This window comes from Dunckerocampus dactyliophorus, chromosome 1 (assembly GCF_027744805.1).
Source record: "Dunckerocampus dactyliophorus isolate RoL2022-P2 chromosome 1, RoL_Ddac_1.1, whole genome shotgun sequence".
NCBI lineage: Eukaryota > Metazoa > Chordata > Actinopteri > Syngnathiformes > Syngnathidae > Dunckerocampus > Dunckerocampus dactyliophorus.
The window spans coordinates 50518853-50543122 of NC_072819.1; the positions used below are offsets into that span (position 1 = coordinate 50518853).

Sequence of the window (24270 nt, forward strand, 5' to 3'; positions counted from 1 at the left end):
CGGTGGAGCTGGAGGAGGTGGTCGGGGACCGGGAAGTCTGGGCTTCCCTACTGAGACTGCTGCCCCCGCGACCCGGACCCGGATAAGCGGAGGAAAATGGAATGGAATGGAAGCCAATTGGTAGTGTCGCGGTGGTTTTTCCTCAGATTGTTTAGCCTTGGCTCTGTGCTCACTGAATTCTCCGGAGGAATCTTTGGCTGCGCTGACTGTAAAAGGCAGGAGCAGGTGGCGCAACCAGGCTTCAAACCTCACTGGCGCTGCGTCCACCTAGCCCTTCGCTACAGAAATGCTGCTTTTGGAGCCTTGCTGAACATCCTAGGCCCCTATTAGAGTTGACTTTGTTGCAGCAGTAATGTGTAAATGATTTCCCCGCAGGGAGAAAAGCATGATCTCACTCACGCTGATAAAAGACGCTACAATGCGTTTGATGTTTTCTGAGCTGCAGCGTAAAGTGGTCGATAGAGAAGGATGGCGAGTGCCAAGGGAGAAAAATGGGAGACGTGACCTTTTGTTGTGTGGCTGTTCTTCACTGGAATGGCATCCTTTGCTGTGTCCTAGGAGGCTGCTGACCCTCACTGCTGGAGTGTTATTGTGTTTTAGCGAGGCCCCGGCACTCACATTCATTGTGGTTGTGGTTGCCGCGGTCGCCATATCTTGTATCTTTCTGGGTTACCATATCCTCTAAAGTGCTGGAAAACACTCAATGATTTATAACAAATTGAGAGTACAGCCACACACTCACACATACACACATGCCTGCATGCACACAATTACAAATACGCAGGTCTGGGGACCGTACTGTTTCTTATTGACTGAGCAACTTGAGCAAAGAGGATGAGGAAAGTCAAACAGGCTGTGCTTTGTCTCGTTTTGTCCTGTCCCAGACAGCATACAGAGACTCCCAGCATGCTCTGCTCTAGGTTGCCATTGGAGACTGTGTCCATGTGTGTTGGTCAGAGGGTACCCGGCACGGACCCGCAACAGTTTTAATGAAAGTGGACTCTCTTGAGAAAAATAGTCCTCCGTTTCTGACAGTTACCGATGATAGCCATTTAGCTTCCACCACTTTATCTCATCCAGTTTGTGGAGCTTTGTACGTTTCACAGCACAAACGCACAATTCCAAATGTATTTCAAGATTCAAGAGTTTTATTGTCATATGCATAGTAAAACAGGCAGATATACTATGCAATGAAATTCTTATTCTGTTCATTCTCCCAAGAAAAGAAAGAAAACACAAGAAAAAGAATAAGAACATAAGAAACATAAATACCAATAAATTAAGCAACAACAACAGAAGAGACATTAATACAAATAATTAATACAAATAAATAAATAAAGTGCTATGAGTGAGTGTGTGTGTGTGTGTGTGTGTGTGTGTGTGTGTTGCGTGCGGCGTGTGTGAGTGCTTCGTTGAGAAGCCTGATGGCCTGTGGGTAAAAGCTGTTTGCCAGCCTTGTGGTCCTGGACTTCAAACTCCTGTAGCGTCTGCCTGACGGTAGGAGTGTGAATAATGAGTGTTGTGGATGTGTGCTGTCCTTGATGAGGTTGTGTGTTCTTCGTAGGACTCACTGTGTTATTGCAAGAAAGTCAATGCAAGATTACAGTATAGACAGACAAGCAATGATGTGGCATGGGTTGCTCTGGTGTTGTCTTTATGCTCTCACAGAACCTGGGGGCATATTTGCATGCTATCTTGGATCTGACATGGTTCACAGCCCTCAATTACTATCATTTTTTAAAAATAATAAGCTTTTGTTACAAACATGAATTTGCGGAATTGAATACAGTATTGTTACGAATTTAGGATAGGACTAATCATTTGACGTGGTTATAAATCAATTTGTGGTGTGATTGGGAATACATGACATTTTTTTTTTTAAAACAAGCTCCCCGCACCACGACACAGCAGTCCGAGCTTTGAGGCACATTACCGCACCTACCATGTTGGAATCTGGCCCAGAGTTACGGACATCATATGCCAACCAGATTGGCTCAATCTCGTGGCGGAAGCTGATATTATCCCATCTTCAAAATACAGCGGATTGGCAGCCCATCTCGATCCTGAAGATCAGATCGGGACATCATACGTAAGCAGATGAATGCAACTAACTAACGAATATTTTCGTTAGTTATACTTGTATTATCATTCGACGAACCTGATGCTTGTTTCGATGAATCAAGGAATCGGTTTTGGCCCTAGACGGACCAAATCAATATGTTTTCCAAAGTCAAAGCTAAGATATCTCTAAACATGAGAAATAGTCAGCTCCATGAAATGGACAGTGATAACAGCATTATTGAGACTTGGTCCCCCCCATAAGCATGTCTTATTCTTTTCTTCCCAAGGTCAGTCCCTGAGCGTGAAGGCTTTTTCGTCTTCCTCTCCGCCCTCCACAAATCTGCTCCTCGCTCCTGGTGACAAGCTGACTCTTCTCTGCTCCGTCGCCGCCGACAACCTGCCCTCCCTGTCGCTCGAAGTGTCCTGGCTGGCCAACGGCCGCGATATCATCACGATGGAGCGCAGCGGGGTGGTGATCTCCAACGTGTCTGCCAGCTCAGCGCAAGGAAAGCGCGGGGAGGCGAGCCTGGAGCGGATCGGGGCAGACGGGTACAGGCTGGCAGTGAGGCAGGTGAGCGCGGAAGACGAAGGGACGTACACCTGCCGCATCCGGGCCTTCATCGGGAAAGGAGGGAGGAGCGCAGGCGGAGGAGGGCGGTGGCACCTGGCGACTGAGAAGACGTCAAGCCCTGTGACGGTGAAGGTGTCCCAAATCAGTGAGTGAAAAACACACGATACGCAACGCCACAGAACTACACAGACTACAGAAATATGCTGCCCTCAAAACGCATCCGTTGTTGGCCAAGTAGCAACACAAATGAGTTCACATCATGGTGAACATGACTGAGTTGTGTCTAAAGTGTCAATATTTAGTGTAAGCACCCTCCTTTTCCACTCCTCACCACAGAGCTGGTGGGTGGTATACGTCGGGCTCTTCCACTTCCACCACTCCGTCACCTTCACCTTTAGCTTCCTCCGCAAGGCAGTTGGCATCTTGACGTGTGTGTGTGTGTGTGTGTGTGTGTGTGTGTTGCCTGCAGTTTCCAAAGGAGGGGGCTTCATGCTCAGACTGCTTTCTTAACTGTAGGCAGGACACAATTATCTTGGTCCTCACTTGTCTCCAGCTGTTTAGACAATAATGGCTGTGTACCGTCGTTCCCGGGCTGTAGAGCCGCACCTACTGAATATAAAGAGAAGAAAAAATGTGTACACATGTAGACCTCGCCTGTCTAAAAGCCACAAGTGTCCACGTCGTAACATGGGATATTTAGTACACAGAAAGATCTTACTCACATATTTTTTTTTTTTCAATTTTTGATGAAATAAATGTTTTTTTTCCAACCAGCATGGCGAGTTAGACAATGCTAAACAGTGAGTATAAGACAGATAGTTGAAAGGATAGTTTGGCTTTTTTGACACGAAGTTGCATGACATCCTCATCAGCAGTGTAGCGCATCAACGGTGACTTACCCGGCCCTCGGTCCCGTGAGCCCAGTTCTGGTTGGATTTTGGTGACAAGAAACATAGTTACGGGCAGTCGGTGGGGTTTCACAAGTAAGGACCTTGGCTTCTCCAAACAATGTATGTTCAAGAGGGTAATACGTTTGCAACACAAAACCGTTGCTTTCTGTTTTCCGTCGTATCACTGCACGCTATCGCATGTCCATTGTATGCGTATGTCAGGGGTGCTCACACTTTCTATAAAACATATACCAAATCTAACCGGTAAACTTTTAAATACTATTAAATAAGTAAATATTCATGATTAGTGTTTCACATTCACTTTTTCAAAGTTTACAGGTAATCAAAGTAGCTGAAATCCTAATTATATTCAGTACGGAAATAAAGTTAATGACACATAATTCCTCAATGATTGTGTACATAACCTGAGTACTGGTAATATGTCGGTCACGCTCATTAGGACACACAGTTCACGTATTACATCCAGTTAGCATTTGCTTGCAAACATTACCCATATACAAGAAATGGAAATGATTACGCAAAAGACAACGGAGCTGAAGTCAAGGCGACATGTTAAAAAGCTTTCAGCAATTGGCACATTTTCCACTTCATCGTGAAATAATAGTTTAAGAAGCGGATGTGTAGAAAACACTGACTTCTGTAGTGGAGTTCATGACGTGAACCAAAGCCATCAAACAGATAGGATAAGATATGCCTGTATTTGTCCCGCAAGAGAAAATTCCAGGTGTACAGCAGCAAAAGCAGAGTACAAAAGCACTCAAGAGCGTAGAAAGTGCAACATCAAGAAGTTCTATACACTATTTACAGCTATGTACATGTTGATCCGTCACAGGTTTATATTATGGAGTCTGGCAGCTTTACAATACACATTTTTCGACATAACTAGCAGCTACAAGTCTCACCACCGTCTCACCACCTGAAGTTGCAGTTTCGATCCTCCATCCTCCCGTGATCCAGTTGAAGTGTCCTCAGGCAAGATACTTAAACCCCAGTAGAGAGAAATTAACGCCGAGCAATTGAGAGGTCTGACTTTTTTCGGCCACTGGTTTTGTGATGCAAATGCATTAATCTTTTGAACGCGTACTGTTTTGGGAAGCCAAACTCTTAACTAAAGTGGACCCAGCAACTAACCTGAACTACAGTATGTTCCTCATCACCGGAATCTGACCAGAACTGGGCTCATGGGACCAAGTGGGGGGTAAGTCACTGTTGATGCACCACACTGCTGATGGGGATGTCATACAACTATCTCTTGAAACAGTAGCCCACCAGAAAAGTAATTCATTGCCCTCCTCCTCCTTCTCCTCCTCCTCCTCCTCCTCCTGGGAACAAAAACCACTCAAGTCGTCTTGACAAGCATCACAATTGAAAAGCCTCATAATTCCTTCATCACACACTTCGGCAGCGCCTCTCTCTTTCTTTCGTTGTCGCTCTCTGCTGTCTCCAGGAAAATTAGCCATTTAGCTTGAGGTTGGCGACAGTCGTGACAGATGGTCGGTGGTCTGTGTAGTCCGAACAGAAGCTTTAGCAATTCTACACTTGATCAAACCTACTTAAGGTGTGTCGGAGATTGCTGCTTAAGACTTACACTCGTCCACATCAATACTTCCTGAAGCGGCGCGCTAAGCATGATAGGAAATGTGGGTTTTTTAGCCATAAATTAGCTGCGTCACTGTACAAGCCGCAGGGTTCAAAGCGTGACAAAAAAGCAGCGGCTTATACACTGGAAAATTACGGTCATTTTTAGGGTGGCAATTTGCTAAATCCAAACTGTTTCACAAGCAGCAGACTAATGGCTGCGAGTGGGCGCCGTTCTGCTTTCAACGTGTACTTTGTTTGCAAAGTGTTCAGTTAAAACAATAGAATCTGTTTGCCCGCCGGTTGTCGGCCTAAACGTCAGCCTTTTGAGCCAGCGTAATAACGTGCGAAAGTCCCTGCAGGATGTATGTTGCATTTCGAAATACCAACCACCCTTAATGGGTGGACACACACGCGTAGAGGATGCAACAGAAATGATATTAAGGAATTGATCATGTTAGCCTTGTGACGTGTGTGTGTGTGTGTGTGTGTGTGTGCGTGTGCGTGTGCGTGTGCGTGTGCGTGTGCGTGTGCGTGTGCGTGTGCGTGTGCGTGTGCGTGCGTGCGTGCGTGCGTGCGTGCGTGCGTGCGTGTGTCTTATGTCCCACTTCTAGAGCACATGGCAGTGCTCTAACTGGTAGAGTGGCTACGTTTTAGCTTGGGGGTGTACATTCCTACTGCAGCTACACACACAGGAAGCTACAGCTACACTTTCATACACCGCATGAGAACAACATTTCTTCTGACGTTTCATCCTCATGCTATCTGTGTGTGTGTGTGTGTGTGTGTGTGTGTGTGTGGTTGTCTGCTGGCATGCTGTCACCAGTCACTTCCTATTCTATTGATGTGTGCCCTTGATGTTTCACTCTATTTCACAATGCCACAACACAAGTACAACCGACCATTGAGGACAAAAGTTGTTTTTTTTTGGTGGTGGGACTTGTTTGGGCACGTGGTCACACGCATGCAGTCTCTGGAGGCAGTTTTGCTCACCCTGAGCTGCACGTCCAAGTGTGTGTGTTGTTGTGTCAGCTGGAATCGTTGTCAATAGAGCTGCAGAAAATATGTCAGCGTTCAAGCAGACTTTATAGCGTAATGCTTCCTCTGTGCAGCGTTATGGTTACTTGTGTGTAGCTCCATAATAGCTGGCTCTTTGTTTGTTTGTTGATTGTTTTGAGGTGTGGTCCTTTAAAGACCTCGCAGGTGTGGCTCAGACAGTGAAGTCAAAATGTTCCAAGACGACTGATAGCTGACTTCTGGATGGAGAGTATACCCCCCGAATTCCTGAGAGGCTCAGTGTTGACAGAACAGCTCAAGAGGCTTAACTTATCTGCTGTTCATATCGCACACGCTTGCCAAGGGTGCCAAGGGTGCGTCCATACGAGGTTGTTTTGGCACGACACCATGTTCTTCTCCTCCCAAATGGCAGCTTGGTGAAGCGGCAGGTTCCAAGCTTGGCTTTACGCCCTCTGAGAGACGGACGTCACGTCTCTCCTATTTGACAATACTGCCTTGATCAACTCATGACGTGGAAGCGCCTTGCAATGTGCTTGGTGTGTTTTTGAGTTACCCCTGGTTTTGTGTTTATGCCACTCATAGATCTTGTGAAGTCCGACAGAGTATTAGGGCACCATTGGGGAAAAAAAAAAAGAAAAAAAATGATATCTGAGAATAAAGTCGTAAGTTTAAGAGAATAATGTTGTAAATTTAGGAGAATAAAGTTGTACATTAGAATAAAGTTGCAAATTTACAAGAATAAAGTCGCAAATTTGCAAGAATAACGTCGTAAATTTACAAGCATAACGTCTTAAATTCACGAGAATATGAGTGGCATAATTCAAGATCTAGAATTCTGGAATAATCACAAATTTACGAGAATAAAGTCGTAAATTAACGAGAATAAAGTTGTAAATTTATTAGAATAAAGTTATACATTAGAATAAAGTTGCAAAATCACTAGAATAAAGTTGCAAATTTACGAGAATAAAGTCGTAAATTGACGAGAATTAAATCATAAATTGACGAGAATAAAGTTGTAAATTTACGAGAATAAAGTTGCACATTTACTAGAATAAACGTGTAAATTGGCAAGGATAAGGTCACAAATTTACGGGAATAAAGTTGTAAATTTTGTCAAAGTCTCAATTTACGAGAATAAAGCTGTACATTAGAATAAAGTTACAAATTTACAAGAATAAAGCTGTACATTAGAACAAAGTTACAAATTTACAAGAATAACGTCGTAAAGTCACGAGAATATGAGTGGCATAATTCTAGATCTTGTGAACTACGACGGAGTATTGGGGCCGCATTGGGAAAGAAAAAAAAACATGATATTTTGAGAATAATGTCATAAATTTGACAAAAATTAAGTTGCAAATTTACGAGAATAAAGTTGTAAATCTACAAGAATAAAGTTGTCAATTAGACTAAAGTTGTAAATACATGAGAATAAAGTCGTGAATTACTACTGTAAAGTTGCTGCTTTTCTGCTGTTTTGACTGAAAGCAAAAACAAGCATGTGTCCTAATAATATTCTCCTCTAAAGACGTGATGACGTTCATGAGAACTAGTCTGTGTAACAACTTTGTAACGCGGTTGTTGGCATTGACCCATTTTCTTCCTTCACTCGCTGCACTTTTGCACAATTAGTGTTCTGTTTTTAGTGCTTGTTTTTGCCTCTCTTTTCATCTCGACTCTGCTCAACTCAAAGCAACATCACATGACGCGTGGCATCGCCGGTTGGCAAGCGGGCAAGGTCATCTCCAAAAACTGCTCGCTCTTCAGACTCCTGATGTCCTCCTTCTCCCGTCAGATAATTTCACAGCGTGAAGTCCGCCCTGTGTTGTGCAAATGCAATGTATTTTTTAACATGCGTAGCTGAATGGGAAACCTTTTAACCGACACATGGCAAACCGGGTGGGCTCTTAGAGCCCCGATCAAATCGGCGTCGCACCCACGCTCTACGCTGTGAACACAAACAGAAGACGTGTAAGTGACGGCACCTTTTTAACAATTCATGTGTCATCTGCTCTTCTTTTTCTTGTGAGGGGAAAGAACAGCTTACTTTTTGTCCTCAATTTATTCAGAAGTGGATAACAAACACATTGGTTGTAACCCCCCCCCCCCCCCCCCCCCACACACACACACACACACACATAACTACATTTTTTTTCTTATTCCACCTCATTTTTTTGTCCGCTATCTCCTCCTTCGTTTCTTAACCAATTCAAAGAAATCCAACATCAACATTTTCAGCTCACTTGGGACAAACGTGTCACCAATTCAGACCTTTCTAAATATTCCCACGTTTACTGGCATTTATGTGCAAGGAGGAGTTGGACAAGAAAACGAAGCATTACTCTGTGCACACTACTACTAGTGCTTGGCTTGTAACCCGGAGATCGCCGGTTTGGATCGTCCGGTGTCGACCCCCCAGCTGCTAAACTACTCTTACTTTGTCTCCTGTAATTCTCCGTTTTGTTCATATTTCCACAGCATTTCAGTCCAGCTTCAGCTTCCAAACCGCTCCTATATTCATTCTATATTTAGATTTTTGTACCTTTTCAATGCATTTCAGTTCAGCTTCAGCTTTTCAGCATTCACTCGCAATGCCTACTGATGGAATGTGACGCAAAAAATGCGTAAAAAGCACATTTCAGAGTTTTTGCACAAAACTCTGGCCCAATTCTGCACTGATCGAGCTGAAGCTGGTGTCTGCTTGTGTTGCTTGACTAAATAAGGCATTCCAGTGACTGAGTGGCACATGAATAATTGCCAGGGAAGCTTCACACTTCCTCATCCATCAAGTGTGTTTACGTGTGTGTGTGTGTGTGTGTGTGTGTGTGTGTGTGTCTGTGTAAGTGTGTGTGTGTAAGTGTGTGTGTGTGTGTGTGTGTGCACACGCGCATGTGTGTCTCCCAACAGATGGTGACTGTGCATGTGGTGTGCTGTGTGTGTTTGTGTGCACTCCTATGACGTCCAAATGACATCACTCCAAATCCCGCCCGTTGCCAAACACACAGAAGTGCACTTCTTTCGGATGCGTGAAATAACACCCCAAGCCAGTTGTCGTCCTGTTTGTCATTTACTGCATATTGTTAATAATCCTTTGGAAGGAGATACTTAACACAAATTCATAAACATCACAATAAAATATTTGGAACGCCTCTCAGCCCAAAACCTCTCCTCAGGCAAGTGTGTGCTTGCTGAAGTGTGACAACGCAATCTGGAGGTCTGACAGAGATCTCATCAGACCTCGTCTTCCACAGTCAGCGGTGTCATTTCCTCTCTTTCCTGCGACCTGGCTCCATGGTTCTACGGTCCGGAGCACAAAGCTGCAATCATTGCGCTGTACTTGAACCTGGCACTGACGGAGGAGATAACGTGCCGCCAGGATGGGCAATCCTTCCTCCAGAGGGCAGCTCAGTAGCTAACAGTGTTATTATTAGAAGGAAACACGAGTACTTCAGTATTTAGACCTCCACATTTGAACAACAGAGTTGTTCAAATGCAAATTTACGAGAATAAAGTCGTAAATTGACGAGAATTAAATCATAAATTGACGAGAATAAAGTTGTAAATTTACGAGAATAAAGTTGCACATTTACTAGAATAAACGTGTAAATTGGCAAGGATAAGGTCACAAATTTACGGGAATAAAGTTGTAAATTTTGTCAAAGTCTCAATTTACGAGAATAAAGCTGTACATTAGAATAAAGTTACAAATTTACAAGAATAAAGCTGTACATTAGAACAAAGTTACAAATTTACAAGAATAACGTCGTAAAGTCACGAGAATATGAGTGGCATAATTCTAGATCTTGTGAACTACGACGGAGTATTGGGGCCGCATTGGGAAAGAAAAAAAAACATGATATTTTGAGAATAATGTCATAAATTTGACAAAAATTAAGTTGCAAATTTACGAGAATAAAGTTGTAAATCTACAAGAATAAAGTTGTCAATTAGACTAAAGTTGTAAATACATGAGAATAAAGTCGTGAATTACTACTGTAAAGTTGCTGCTTTTCTGCTGTTTTGACTGAAAGCAAAAACAAGCATGTGTCCTAATAATATTCTCCTCTAAAGACGTGATGACGTTCATGAGAACTAGTCTGTGTAACAACTTTGTAACGCGGTTGTTGGCATTGACCCATTTCAAATTGAAAGACTTTGTCAGCATTGGGATGTTTCTGTCGTCTATGGCAGCCACCAAGACTGGACTTCATAAAAAGTTACGTAGCGCAGACGTAAACATCATATTGGGTTACGTGTAACATATATAAATAAATAGAATGAAACACATAAAATGTGTGATGTTTCAATGTAAACAACTATAAGCAGAGTGCAATGATGGATTCATCTAGGGCACATGTGTCAAACTCAAGGCCCGGGGGCCAAATTCGGCCCGCCACATCGTTTTTTGTGGTCCCCGAAAGCTTAGAAATGAAATGTCAATTTTGACAGAAAATTTGTACTGCGTGCAGTTGGAATTATTAAATTTTTGTTGTTGGTGGTTTGCGTGGAAACAACAGTCGTATCGTAACGACTGTCGTTTGTGCACCACAGATGAGTGAAACCACTCTTGGTTAGGTCATGCCTCAACCTGAGTGAATTAAATGCTTAGCTCTTGCTTCGATTAGAGCTGTCCTATCTAGTCTTTGAGCTTGAACTGATGAAGCGCGCTTGCAAGAGAGGCAAAATATCTCCAAAGACCAAAGTCCTGTTGCGCACACATTTCAGGCAAAGCTGCGGCCCTCTGATGGCATCCACACCTGTGATGTGATCTGGGGGATTCAGTGAGCGTTTTTTTGTGAACGGAGAAATAGCACCCATCCAAACATAGCCTCCGAGCAAATGCTTTTGTGTGTATTTCTTTTTTATTTTTTCAAAATTTTGAATCATTTATGGAACCAAGAAAAGAATTCTTATAAATTATCCTAAGATCACCCACGTTTGTTTGGGTTTGGGTGGGGTGACGTATATTGCTGCCGGAAAAATAGATCGACAGATGCCGTAGATTGCGCATGCCTAACATGTGACTGCCGAAAGGTAGGCCGAAGGGATGTAGACGCGTTCTGCACGTGCGGACAACCGATTGCATTTCCGGTACGTATTGCGTAGTCAGCATTAACGCCATTATGTGTGTTATATGTATGACTTTTCACATTTGCATGAAGTGTGATATTATTCTTGTATTTGCAGAGTTTGCGTGCTCACATCACACTTTAATTTGCTTCCTGTTGAAATAGAAAAATGATATTCCAAAAGGTCAGGCTGAAACCGAAATGTGCGCTAACCGAATCAATTTTTCCCATTAAAAATAATATAAATACAATTATTCCCTTACAGACATCCAAAAATGTAGACACAAAACACATTTTTCAGAGTCAACTGCTGACAAGATCATAGACGGGCAGGTGATGACGCAGGTGCACAATACGAGAGGTCACTTTTCAAGCAGTTTTAAGCCATAAAAACGGCCCAAAGGTGGCAGAAGTGCATTTGACAAGATCTCGGCATGGATCATTTGCATGTAAAAACACACCGACTGCAAGGAGGAAGTGGAAGAGCGTGGAGGAGTGTCACGTGCATTGTAGGGAAATTTTAATGCACGCACGCACGCACGCACGCACACACGCACACACACACACACACACACACACAGTTTAGTTCCAAATGTGAAAATTGTAAATAGTTCATGGTGTTATATTTGCAAATAAATTGTTTATTTTGATGTAAAACAACCCTTTTTGTGTTGTTGTGTCAAAGTGAAAGTTATGCTTGAAATGTATCTTTTCACAAAAAGCTGTTTTCCTTTCTTTTTTTGTCGGGAACTGATATTTTCCTGAAACTACTGATATTTTCCTACTGCTGATTGCTCAAGAACGGAAACATTTATTTCACTAATGAAAGATGAGAGCCTAACTTTTCTTTTGCTAGGTTCCATGTTTACGTAGCCATAGAACACAATATTCTGTGTGCCTTGAAAAATCAGTCAAAAGGATCAGGCCCCTTTTAAGGCAGTGTGAATGAAATAAGGTTTGCTTCTTCCTACTTCTTTTGACACGTGGAGCTGCGAATTGAACTATGTGATGTATTCCATTGTAACTTGTCTGCATGTTCAAATAAAATTAAACCGTTACCATATTTTGCTTCCTCTTTTCCCAGGACCCAGCTTCACACTGGCTCTCCAGTCCATCCTTCAGCCCCAGATGACCAGCGAACCAGCAGAGTTGTCTTGTCACGTGACCAATATTACACACCTCCCTGTGGGAGGCCGCCTGGGTGTGACGTGGGAGCACACCACCCTTCCTGGTACTTTCTCATTTCCCAAAACAGCAATTAGCGAAGAAGCTGCGATGCTTGTTATCGCGTAGTTCATTCTGATAACCCGCAGGTGCGACCAGCGATCCTCAGGCCACACATCCCATTGGCTCCTTGGACGGGCATGGCAATCTGTTGCCGGGAGCACTGTATTCCGACAGACTGGAGAGCGGCCTGATGTCGTTGACCCGAGTCCAGCCCGACACGTTCAAACTGCGGTTCCTCCGCTCTCAGGTAGGAAGAGAGAAGCCGAGTTTAGCTTCAAACCGCATTCAGAGCTCACGCAGTGCTGCTTCATCCATGACATCCTTCTGCAGGAGATCGACATGGGCCAGTATGTTTGTGTCATTTCAACGTGGAGTGCCAACAGCCAGGGAGGCATGGTGAAGACTGCGGAGAACCGTAGCTTGCCGCTGACTGTGCGATGGGATACCAAACGTATGGAAGTTTCTATTGTCTCCGCTCTCAATGCACATGTTGTCTGATAACACCATGACTTTAACATTAGCTTTCTTTAGGAACCTTAACATTTATTCCAAATCGGAAGGTCCTGTTCTGTGACGTGGCCGTGCCATCTTGCCATAGCAGCCCTTCTGTTAGCGCTGATGAATGAGCTTAATGTCCAAAATTTCATTTCTAGACTTCAGAGGAGAATCCCTCAACAGATCTTCTGTTGTCTGCTGCTCTGCGCACTCTTCCCCTCCATGCTGACTTGGTGCCCTCACTTTAGCTAATTGAGCCATGATGTAACAGCATTGCTGTGCGTGCGCTCGCATCTGCTCTGAATCAGAATAACTTTGTGGTGTAATTGCTTATCTCTTCCTGTGATGGGGTTCCCCCCCTCCAGGGAGCGTATCCTTCCGCCCAGGCTGAATGATGTCTTTCATTAAGCCGGGGGGTCATTTAATCGATCTGCTGGCGGATACTTCCAGGTCCGTCGCTCAACGTTGTCGCCAAACGCATTCGCGAGGCTTCTGTGGGCGGGGCTACCTTCGAGATGAGCTGCACAGTGGCAACGGAGAACCTGGGCGAGGCTGGCTATTCGGTGCTTATCCAATCACAGGAGAGCCTGGAGAGCAACGTGAGGACCATCATGACTCTCAGCCCTGACAACGTTATGCAACACGGGGGAGCCACAGACCCCAACAGGAGGTGCGTACCTGCTCTGAAAGCCAGCCCACTTGGCCCGCTTTTAAGTCTTTCTGATCACTTCCGGGCCATCTGTTTTATTTCTGTCCACTCAGAGACAGTCTGGTTTTGGTGAAGTCCAATTCGGCCGAGTTTCGCTTTCGCCTCGGAGGCGTCCAGTTATTGGATCGCGGTTTCTACTGGTGTGACATCACCGCATGGACAAAGCAGCAACCGAGGCAAACGTGGACCAGAGCCACCAGCGCCGAGTCCAACAAAGTCAAGATCGACTTTCAAGAGAACGGTGGGTTGACAACAGTTGTGTTCCCACTAGGGATGTCCTGCTCCGATCTTCAGGATCGGGATGGCTGTTAAACACTGTTAGAGGCCAAGCCTGGCCCTTTAAGAAGAACTGCATTGTGGGGAAGTTGACTGTTGTAGTTCTGTGCTTTGGCACAGGCAGCGGTGTCTCCGTCGTCTGTCTGCACCGCCCATTGTTTCCTGCGTCCTGATTGGCTGTAGACCATTGTCAATCAATTTCCTTTGCGTCGTCTCTTGTTGTGGTCATGGCTACCAAACTAGCTAACCGTGTGAGATGCTTGCTAACTGCAAATACTGTAAACAATAGAAGAAACAGAAGAAGCTGAGCGTGTGAGGAAAATATGAAAGCGCTACAGCCGACCGGCGCCAGGACGAAGAGGCACGGTCAGCAGGGTGATCATTAACACGATTAAATTCAAACTTTCAGAGTGTTTAAACAAGAGAAAAATGTGAGGAAGGTGTATAAAGTGTATGGTGAGGGCTTTTACAGCCTAAAACATGTAGAATCATTGTACAAAAATATAGTTGGCTACTTTGCGGATTTTGCTTGGAACCTATCCCCCGCGATAAATGAGGGAACACTGTATAACCACGTCAAATGATTAGTCCTACCCTAAAAGTATTTTGCAAGCCCATTTTTTCCAATTTTATCCTTGACTGGACGGACTTTTATTGGATCTTTTATTGGATTAGGGACCTGACTCTCAGAGGTTTGTTACAAAAGCCAAACAATATTGTTGGTCACACTGTGGAACTTCGAAGAGCTATTTTCATAACCATATTCAATTCCTCAAATTCATGTTTGTAACAAAAGCTTAATGTTAAAAAAAAAAAAAAAAAAAAAAAAAAAGAATCTGTATCGGATCAGATCGGAAGCCAAACAATGTGGATGGGGACATCCCGAGCTCCCACACTTCTGTCAGTGACTCCCAACACAAAGCAAGACGTACGGTATGTGCATGTGCCTGGCCTGCTTGGCATTGTCTGATGTCAGATGGAGGGGGGCACGATGGCGTAAACGTGCAGTTTAAAGAAGATCAGATGAGCGCTTGAAAGACGTCTGTAGGATGAACAGAGGCGGAGCTCAGCCAGTGAAATCAATGTCGTGAAGGCGCCCTTGAACGCTCCTTCGTTCACTTCATTTTTCTCCCCCTCCCTTTAACTTTCCTAACTCCCCCACCCCCCCACCCCCTCTCGCTGGGACGTCTTCAAAGTGAAGCCCCTCGGCCAATCAGCCAACTGCAGAGATCCTCACCGCCGCCTGCCTTTCTTTCAGGCGTTCCTGCGTGTGTCCAAGTTGAACATTCTTGTGGCCCCCCCACACACACATTTACACATAACGTACGTACGAGCATTCATGCTGGGGTGTTTGGCTTGGGGGAGGGAAATATTTGTGGAAACGCAAACTACACATTTCTTGGTTCCAGCAGTTTCTTAAATGTGTTCAGGAGCGTTTGAAAAGACGAGGGTAAGGTTTCACCAGCGTATTCCCAGGAATAATAAGCATATTTCTTAACCAAGTAAATATTTAGTAGACTTTTACGGGTGGAACACTTTATTGTTTAATAATACAGCTAAGGCTCTTAGTGGGATCATTTGAATACCTTCATCACTCTTTGTGTGGTGCAGCGCATTATAGCATCCAATCACAGATGAACAATCCAGCTGATAAAAGACAAACATTCCTCTCACATGCCTATAGATCTACCGTGTCCGCCATCCAGTGTCAAAGGAATTTCTAAGGAATCCCCTGTTCTGCTTTTATGACCCGGGTCAGATTCTCTGCAGCTGGGGCCTCAATTTCTGTGTCGAATTTGTTTGTAAAATAATTGTTAAGATCAGGGGTGTCCAAACTGTCCAGTGAGGGACGTGTAGTTAAAAAGAAAAGAGACACTTTGATTTTCCCATTCCGTAAACCACCCCATGCAGATATGCTAACAGCAGATTTTTACTGTGAACGTTTTGTCCTTACATTACACCTTTTTGCTTCTTTTTCCTTTTGTGCAGTTGTTTTTATTTTTATTTTACAAATATATCAACTTTTGTTCCATAATTTTTTCCTCATATGAAAACAGCTTCTCAATCCCACCAGCATACCTTCCATAGAGGAAGCAGAGTCTGAGGACACGAACGCAGGTACTTCCATCACTCCATCCAAAACTCCCCAGTGGCAAAGCTCGCCCTGAGTTCCGCAAGGCTCTGGATGTTGAAGGACGGTCTTGTCTGATACGTCTCTTCAACATCGCGTGGATGTCGAGAACACTGTTTCACTTTGGGAACAGTCTGGACTGGCAAACCAAGGTGGCGGTCCCCCTTTTTAAGAAGGGTGACCAGATGGTGTGTTCCAATTATAGTAGGATCACACTCCTCAGCCTCCCTGGGAAAGTTTACAGGAGGGTACAGGAGGTGCTATGTGGTTTTCATCCTGGTCGCAGAACACTGGACCAGCTCTACACCCTTGCAAGGGTGCTGCCTTGGTGTCCTCCCGGTGGAACTGGAGGAGTCTGGACTTCCCTACTGAGACTGCTGCCCCCGCCACCCTGACCCGGATAAGCGGAAGAGAATGGAATGGAATGGAATATTACAACCTTCGCCCAACCAAATTTTCCAGAAATTGCAACTTGGTTTTGTTTCTCCAATTTAAAAAAAAAAAAAAAAAAAAAGTATATAAAAAAAATAATATATAGAGTATATACGTTGCATTATGCTTCAAAAATTCATTTTTTTAATCACTTTTTTTCTCATAAAAATGTAAACTTTTTTTCACGTCAGATCACAACTTTTTTCTCTGAATATTATGACTTTGTTCTGCTAAAATAAAATGTAAAATAAACATGCCTTTAAAAAATATATATATACAGTACAATTATTATGCTATATTATTATTATTATTATTATTATTATTATTATTATTATTATGCTCCAAACTTAACATTTTTTGTAGCTACTTTTCTCCTACTATTTATATTTAAAATGCTTCAATTTTTTCTGTTTCCTTGTGTAATTGTATTATTAGAATGTCCTGAGGGCCAATAGAACAACAGCCACACTTTGGACATCCCTGGCTTATATTTGACTGTATTTGACTGTCAAATATACACAGGTTGGGCTAAATATTAGGAACACTTCTCCAGCTATCGACACCACAAAACCTCCAAACGACCTGTCAGAGTAGAATAATGATGTTCTAACTTTTTAAATTCATGTCCTCGGGGCTTTGGACTAGAATGTGTTATTCTGACAGCGTTGACAGAGTGTTTGTTTTCTAGGACCTTCCTTCTCCATCGCCATACATTCGGACACCAGCACTGTTTATCCATGGCAGACGGCCAAGATGAAGTGTTCCCTCCGTGTTTCTGGATCCTCACCAAAGACTGGTACAACACACACACACACACACACACACACCCCCACACACACAGACACAGACACACACACACAAGCGTATATTACAGACATTCAAAGTCACCTTTGGGAGCCCAACCATCACTAAAAATGGACTTTTCAGTAGTTGGAGCACAACTTGTAATGTAATGAGCGATACCTATACAGTAATCCCTCGCCAGCTTGCACTTTGAATTTCGCGGCTTCAATCTATCATTTTTTTCAAAAAATATGACTTATTAAATCATGCTATTTGGTGGTATATTTAAGCTAATTTTACTCATGTTTTGCCTAAATTAAGCATTTTCAAACATAAACATGGCTAAATTAAGTAAAATACAAATATAAGGCATTCAGAAGATGCATTCAAAGATGGTCACTAGGTGTCAGTCATGTAACTGCAATGACTTGATGGCCACAACAACAGCCTTTAATTGCAGGCACAATAATCCCTAACTGTTGCAGCTGTAACCCACGCCAAGCTAAAACTCAAGTCTGAACCCCCGCACGGGAATACATTTACAGCAACACACACGAGCATGAGTCTTACTTATGTCTTCAATGGCTTGTTTTCTATTATGTCTACTACAGTGTTTTTGATTTTTTTGCATGTTTGTCACACTTAAATGTTTCAGAGTATCAAACAAATGTAAATATTAGTCAATGACAACACAACTCAACACAAAATGAAACTTTTTATTATTAAGGGAGAAAACAAATCCAAAGCTACATGTCCCTGTGTGAAAAAGTGATTGCCCCCTAAAGGTAATAAGTGGTTGGGCCCCCCTTAGCAGCAACAACTGCAATCAAGCGTTTGTGATAACTTGCAATGAGTCTCTTCCAGCGCTGGGGAGGAATTTAGCAGAATTGTTGTCATTCGGCCACATTTGAGGCTTTTCCTTTTTAAGGTCATGCCACAGCATCTCAATAGGATTCAGGTCAGGACTTGGACTAGACCACTCCAAAGTCTTCAGTCATTCAGAGGTGGACTTGCTGGTGTGTTTTGGATCATTGTCCTGCTGCAGAACCCAAGTTGCTTTCAGCTTGAGGTCACCAACAGATGGCCGGACATTCTCCTTCAGCAGAATTCATGCTTCCATTTATCACAGCAAGTCTTCCAGGTCCTGAAGACCATCACACTACCACCACCATATTTTACTGTTGCTATGATGTTCTTTTTCTGAAATGCGGTGTTATTTTTACGCCAGATGTAATGGGACACACACCTTCCAAAAAGTTTAACTTTTGTCTCGTCAGACCACAAAGTATTTTCCCAAAGGTCTTGGGGATCATCAAGATGTTTTCTGACAAAATTGAGACGAGCTTTAATGTTGTTTTTGTTCATCAGTGGTTTTGGTCTTGGAACTCTGCCATGCAGGCCGTTTTTGCCCAGTGTCTTTCTTATGGTGGAGTCATGAACAATGACCTTAACTGAGGCAAGTGAGACCTGCAGTTCTTTGGATGTTGTTGTGGGGTCTTTTGTGACCTCTTGGATGAGTCGTCGATGCGCTCTTGTGGTCATTTTGGTTGGCTGGCCACTCCTGGGAAGGTTCACCACTGTTCCATGTTTGGGCCGTTTGTGGATAATGGCTCTCACTGTGGTTGGCTGGAGTCCCAAAGCTTTAGAAATGGCTTCATAACCTTTTCCACACTCATAGATCTCAATTGCTTGCTTTCTGGGGAGAGGAACGAGGGGGTAATCACTTTTTCACACAAGGCCATGTCGGTTTGGATTTTTTTTCTCCCTTAATAATAAAATGCTTCATTTAAAAACTGTATTTTTTGTTGAGTTGTGTTGTCATTGACTAATATTTACATTTGTGTGATCTGAAACATTTGAGTGTGACAAACAAGAAAAAATAAGAAATCCGGAAGGGGACACCACTGTATGTGGGGTAATATGAGAGTAAAAGTGACTATAGGGGTGTTATTTCTTGTCTAGAGGGCTTTAATAATGTTAAAACCATATTTAGAAGGTCCTAAACAGGTTGTCATTGTGTTATCTACCAAAATATTCCATTTATAAATAAGGAATTCTACTTCATAGGAAATGGAACCAATTAACCCTGATAATGGAGTCCAGCTGTGTTTAAAATGAATCCAAAATGTAAAAAATGGCTTCCAAGGATGATTTCACATAATGCCCAATGAATTTCATCATTCATAATCACGAAGTCACAACACTTTCACTTGTTACTAATTTTTATTTGTATTTGTTTTTTTAAAATCCATCATTCCACGTTGCTCTTCTGGCTCCGTTCCTGTCTGCTTTCACTCGCGTGCACGCTGCAGCGCTCGTGCACCATTTGCATATGTGCAGGGTTAACCTGTCAGTCAGTCAGCAGCCTTGCTCATAAGAATGCTGCTCTATGAGCAAACGTGACAAACACGCACGCTGTCAGCTACTAGCTCGGGTGCTAAGTTGCTTTTGGTGCCTTGCTAGAACAACATAAGATGTTTCATGTTTGCCTCATTCTAACAGAAGAATGTCAAGTGCGGCCACATGAATGAATTGATCCCCACGTTGTACTCGCCACGCCTTCTTTCACCTCAGATGTCGCCCGGTTTTCTACGAGCCCATCCGCCCTTCCTTTCCTCCGTGCGTCCGTTCTGTTTACCTTGAACCTGTCACACGAGCTCATGCGCCGTACTCTGCCTCCCTCAGCCCATCTGTCGCCATTCCTCTTCATCTCTCGCCTCGTTCCTTCACCAGCCGCCGCCGCATGCTTTATATATGAAATCCCTCCAGCGGGTTCATCAAACGCGGTGCTCCTCACCCGCTGCTGCCAGGTTTGTTTGGTGTGCCCAGCGGGATGTCATCGCTCGCACACGCGTGCATGTAAACATGTGTCTTTGCACCTGCGTGCTTGCAGGAACTCGTCAGTCGATGTTTTCCTTGCAGATTCTCAAACTCATGGTTCCTAGAGCAACGTTTGGGTGGTGTATTTATCCATGCAGTGCCGCTCCCACAAGCAGGGGGAGTCGCCAAGGTTGCATGGCACACAGGCCGCATGTTCGTTGCACCAACTAGCAGCGTGGTGTCATGTGACGCGCATCGACAAAGGTGTGCCACGTTTGCGAGCCGAGCCTTTGCTTGCTCGCTTGTTCTAACAGCAAACCAACACCTCCGATGGGTGTGACAGCCTTTTCTTTCATAACTTCTTTTCTTCTTACATGTGCCAACATTCAGATAGAAAATGCCGTTGGGCGATATCACTGAAACACACTCGTGTGCTGATACCAATGCACTCACCTTTTGTCTACAGGTTGAGCAACCGCGGAGCTCCATGCATTCCTGGGAAGCTTTTGAAAATGGCTTTCCTGTCGGTGCTTGTTTTCATGATGGGCGTTATTAACACAGAGGCACGGCTTTGCTTTGTCGGTCATCATATTCACTGTAGTGCAACAGACTAGGCCAAAGAACGACTAAAATGGCCGAAGATGGTCTCTTAGTCTATGTCGGTGGTGTCCAGACCTTTTCCAGCCAGGGCCACACAGTCAAAAATGATATTTTCTACAGCAACACATGTAGATATGCTAAGAAGGTATGTCGTACTCCACCAACACTCGACTTTCACTGATGTCCGTCACACTGGACTGTTTGAATAGTGACTTGTTGCTTGAGGTATTGGAAGCAATAAAAATGCATCAGCTGGTAAGAGAGTAGTGTCGCTGGCATGTAGACGGTGACTGGCGTCCCGCTTGAGTTTTTTTTTAACCCTTTAAAATTGCAAAATTGCTGAATTTAACAAGCCATTTCTGCAAATATGGTGCCTCACGTAGTTCATACTTTCCACCAGGAGATGGCGGACGTCAGTAAATTCAATCTGAGCGACATTTGTGGGCGTTTGCCAAACGGGGGGGAAAAAAACTCCCATTAGTCAACACTTACTGAGGCGTTTGGTCGGCAAAACCGTGCAAAATGTCACAGACGGTGTCATTGGTTACATTGCAAAAACATACACACAGGCAACTTCTGTGTCAAGCTCATGTCTCACACAGGTACACCGTATGCTAGACCTGAGTACCATCTAGTGGTTCAAATGAGTATGACACCTCTCATGATGATTTTAAAAAATGTTGCCGATAACATCGATTATCGGCGATAAATTTGCAGCACAATTATTGACCAGCAACATTTTTATTGCTTTCGTGCTGCCGGCACTGGGGAGCTGAGGTTCACTGAGGGGGAAACGTTAACTCTAACCGGTGGTATGACATCTGAAGCGGAGCATGATCCTCTCGCTTTGTAAACTGGGCTGCATGGCTGCTTTCCAACATTATAATGACCTCCCCCCAGAAAAAAAAAAAACTCAAAGGCACAATAACAGGCACATGATATAAACGAATCTCTTGAATCTCTTAAATGCCAAAGAAAGACAAGTTTTAAAAACAGTTTTTCCATCTACATACAAACATGACTGAAAAAATAGACCAAAATACCTACGTGCTTATATAGCCATGATCTTGAAAAACACGCAAGAACCACCCCCAAGACGGACATCTTTTTACCCCCACGGTGTGTCCTCCCAGCCTGTCATTACGACGGGAATGGCTGACACGCTGTTGGAGTTGTGGCAACGTGCGTTTGCGACGCACAGCACGCTTGCTTGGTGAAAATGGTGCCACCACTGCAGATCATGATCACCGCATCGCCGTTCTGAATCCTTTCCACCTCAACACGCAATGAGCGACAACGAGGAGAGATGCTCTGCACGTCGTGCGGACCTTAAATGATGTTGTCTCTATGAAGAAGATACCGAGCCCAAAGTAGTAAAGAGAAACGTTGCTGGATGCCAAAGCAGAGCCAAACGCAGGTGCAACGCTCACCCACGATAACGTTCAGATGTTTGGAGAAGTTCTCCCAGCAGGTGATTAACACCTGCCAAATTGTTGCTTTGGAGAACCTCTGATAAATGCGTCCTATCCCCCCCTCTTGTCTTTGGCTCGCAAGTCTCTTCCCCCCCCTTCCCCTTCCCGCCTTCCACTCTGCTCTCACCAAATTACCCAGCTGTCTTTGCTGGGGCGACAGGCAGCCGTTAATTAGCCAATCTCACGCTCCGTTAGCCGACCGGAGAGACAGAACGAGGTAGCAAAAGAATAGGTGGCGACGTGGAAAGAGAGAGGGTGTGAATGAGGGGGAAAGTGGAGGCTGCTAAACAGACTGTTAAAGTGAGCAAGAGTGGCGGAGAGTGAATAGTGAAGCCAGTGGACGGAGGAAGAGGAGGCTTGAGAATGCTGTGCAAAGTTTACCGCATTGGGAGAAAGAGCTTGTTGACAGGAGAGGAAGGGAAAAGTGGCACAAAATTGTCCAACCTCGGTTGCATGTTACTGGTGATGGAACCCTCACTGTGGTATGAAACATGAAAGCCCAATGACGAACCACGTGACACACCACACCATACAAGAAAGAAAGAAAGTCCGTCCTCCTTCGCTTTCCGAGACTTCCGAGAAGAGGGATTACATCTGGTCACGTGACGGCGATGAGGCAGCGGTGAGTTGGTGGTGTCATCAATTCAGACCGTTCCAAAGTCAAAATTCTCAACTCAGTCGGGACATTTAAATGACATGATCATTTTAGCATACTAGCATTTTTAGCTGTTTTCATGGGTAGACACATATACAGTATAAACACTTAGCAGTATCATGCCAGGTGTTCGCATCGTAACGTTAGTATGTAAGCATTGCTATCCCGTTAAGACTAGCATAGTAGTTTTTTTAGCCATTTTCAGAGGTAGAAATTTATATAGACTTAGCATTATCATGCTAGTTGTTAGCATGCTAACATTAGCACATTAGCATTTTTAGCCATTGTCACAGCTAGACACATAAAAACACTTAGCACTATTATTCTACGTGTTAGCATGGTAACATTAGCATAGTAGCATTTTTAGCCATTTTCATAGCTCGACACTTATATAAACACTTACCACTATTATGATATGTGTTAGCATGCTAACATTAGCATGTTAGCACTGCTAGCATGCTTACATTAGCGATCTAAATAAATAAATAACAATAAAATAAATGTAGCCTAATATTTATGGTGTAAATCACAACATGAGGTGAACTATGGAGCTTGGTGGAGGTCTGCGCTCTCCGAGTGTTTTTCTAGTTACATTTACAGTACATTGTTTCCTATGGGAAAAATGTTGCAGTTTTTGTACGAATGGGTTTTGGACGGAACTGTTTGATCACAAAAACTGAGGTTCCGCTGTAAATGAGCCACACCAATACAGTATGTTTCCAAACAGTGCTCATAAAGTTGCACCGGAATTGTGTCAAAAATAAAACGCCTTTGGAATAATACCTTTGTTTGTCCCGGTGCTGGAAGCCAAGAATTAAAAAAAAAAAAAAAGCGGTGATTACATAAGTATCAAAAGCCAGCAGGCAGATGGATTCATGGAAAGCGTGTGGCAGTGCCACTTTGGACGTGAAATCATCGGCGTTCATCTCAACAGAATATATCTGTTTTGGACAGCGTTCGCTTTGATGCAGAGCATGTGCCACATTTTTACCCTTCCACGCTGGGATAAACAGCTTTTCCATGCACTGAGGTGGGAAGAGGATCCTTTGATACAAGTTTCATGTCATTTATTTATTTCCAGTAAAAAAATATGCATATCATTTGTGATACTCCGTGACCTCCAGGTGACTTGAATCCAAAGTTTGCGGGTTTGCTTTTGACTGGAAGCATCTAAAGGCCTATGCTGGTGGTGAGATAAGAGTAGACGCTAGCCAAGAAGGAAGCAGAGGGTGAAGAAAGTGGGAGAGAAAAGCGCATTTTGATGGTAAAACTAATTGAATATGTTGAGAAGATTTTCCTCGATAGCAGAAGAGAGCAATGATTTTCACTCCATTAGTCCTGCAGTTAAGCAGAACCACGTAGATTTGAAGAACCCCTCAAAGTGTTTGAGATTGTGGAAATATCAAGTGCGACTCTTAATTATTTGTTGAAAGCGGAAGAGGAGCCGGCCGAATGCCAAG

At 43.7% G+C, this 24270-nt stretch overlaps 1 protein-coding gene across 4 annotated transcripts in view; it reads left to right on the top strand.

The window, feature by feature from the left end:
* ptgfrnb (prostaglandin F2 receptor inhibitor b) overlaps window positions 1-24270 on the top strand; it is a 58921-nt gene that overhangs the window by 15583 nt on the left and 19068 nt on the right. For all 4 annotated transcript variants that reach the window (XR_008569957.1, XM_054772612.1, XM_054772604.1 and 1 more), the window contains 7 exons: window positions 2349-2777; window positions 12295-12441; window positions 12524-12684; window positions 12768-12888; window positions 13383-13602; window positions 13695-13882; window positions 17169-17276. Coding sequence is in view for 3 of the 4 variants with exons in the window: in XM_054772612.1 (XP_054628587.1) it covers window positions 2349-2777; window positions 12295-12441; window positions 12524-12684; window positions 12768-12888; window positions 13383-13602; window positions 13695-13882; window positions 17169-17276 (1374 nt within the window). In the remaining variant the exon portion in view is untranslated. The remainder of the gene's footprint in view (window positions 1-2348; window positions 2778-12294; window positions 12442-12523; window positions 12685-12767; window positions 12889-13382; window positions 13603-13694; window positions 13883-17168; window positions 17277-24270) is intronic.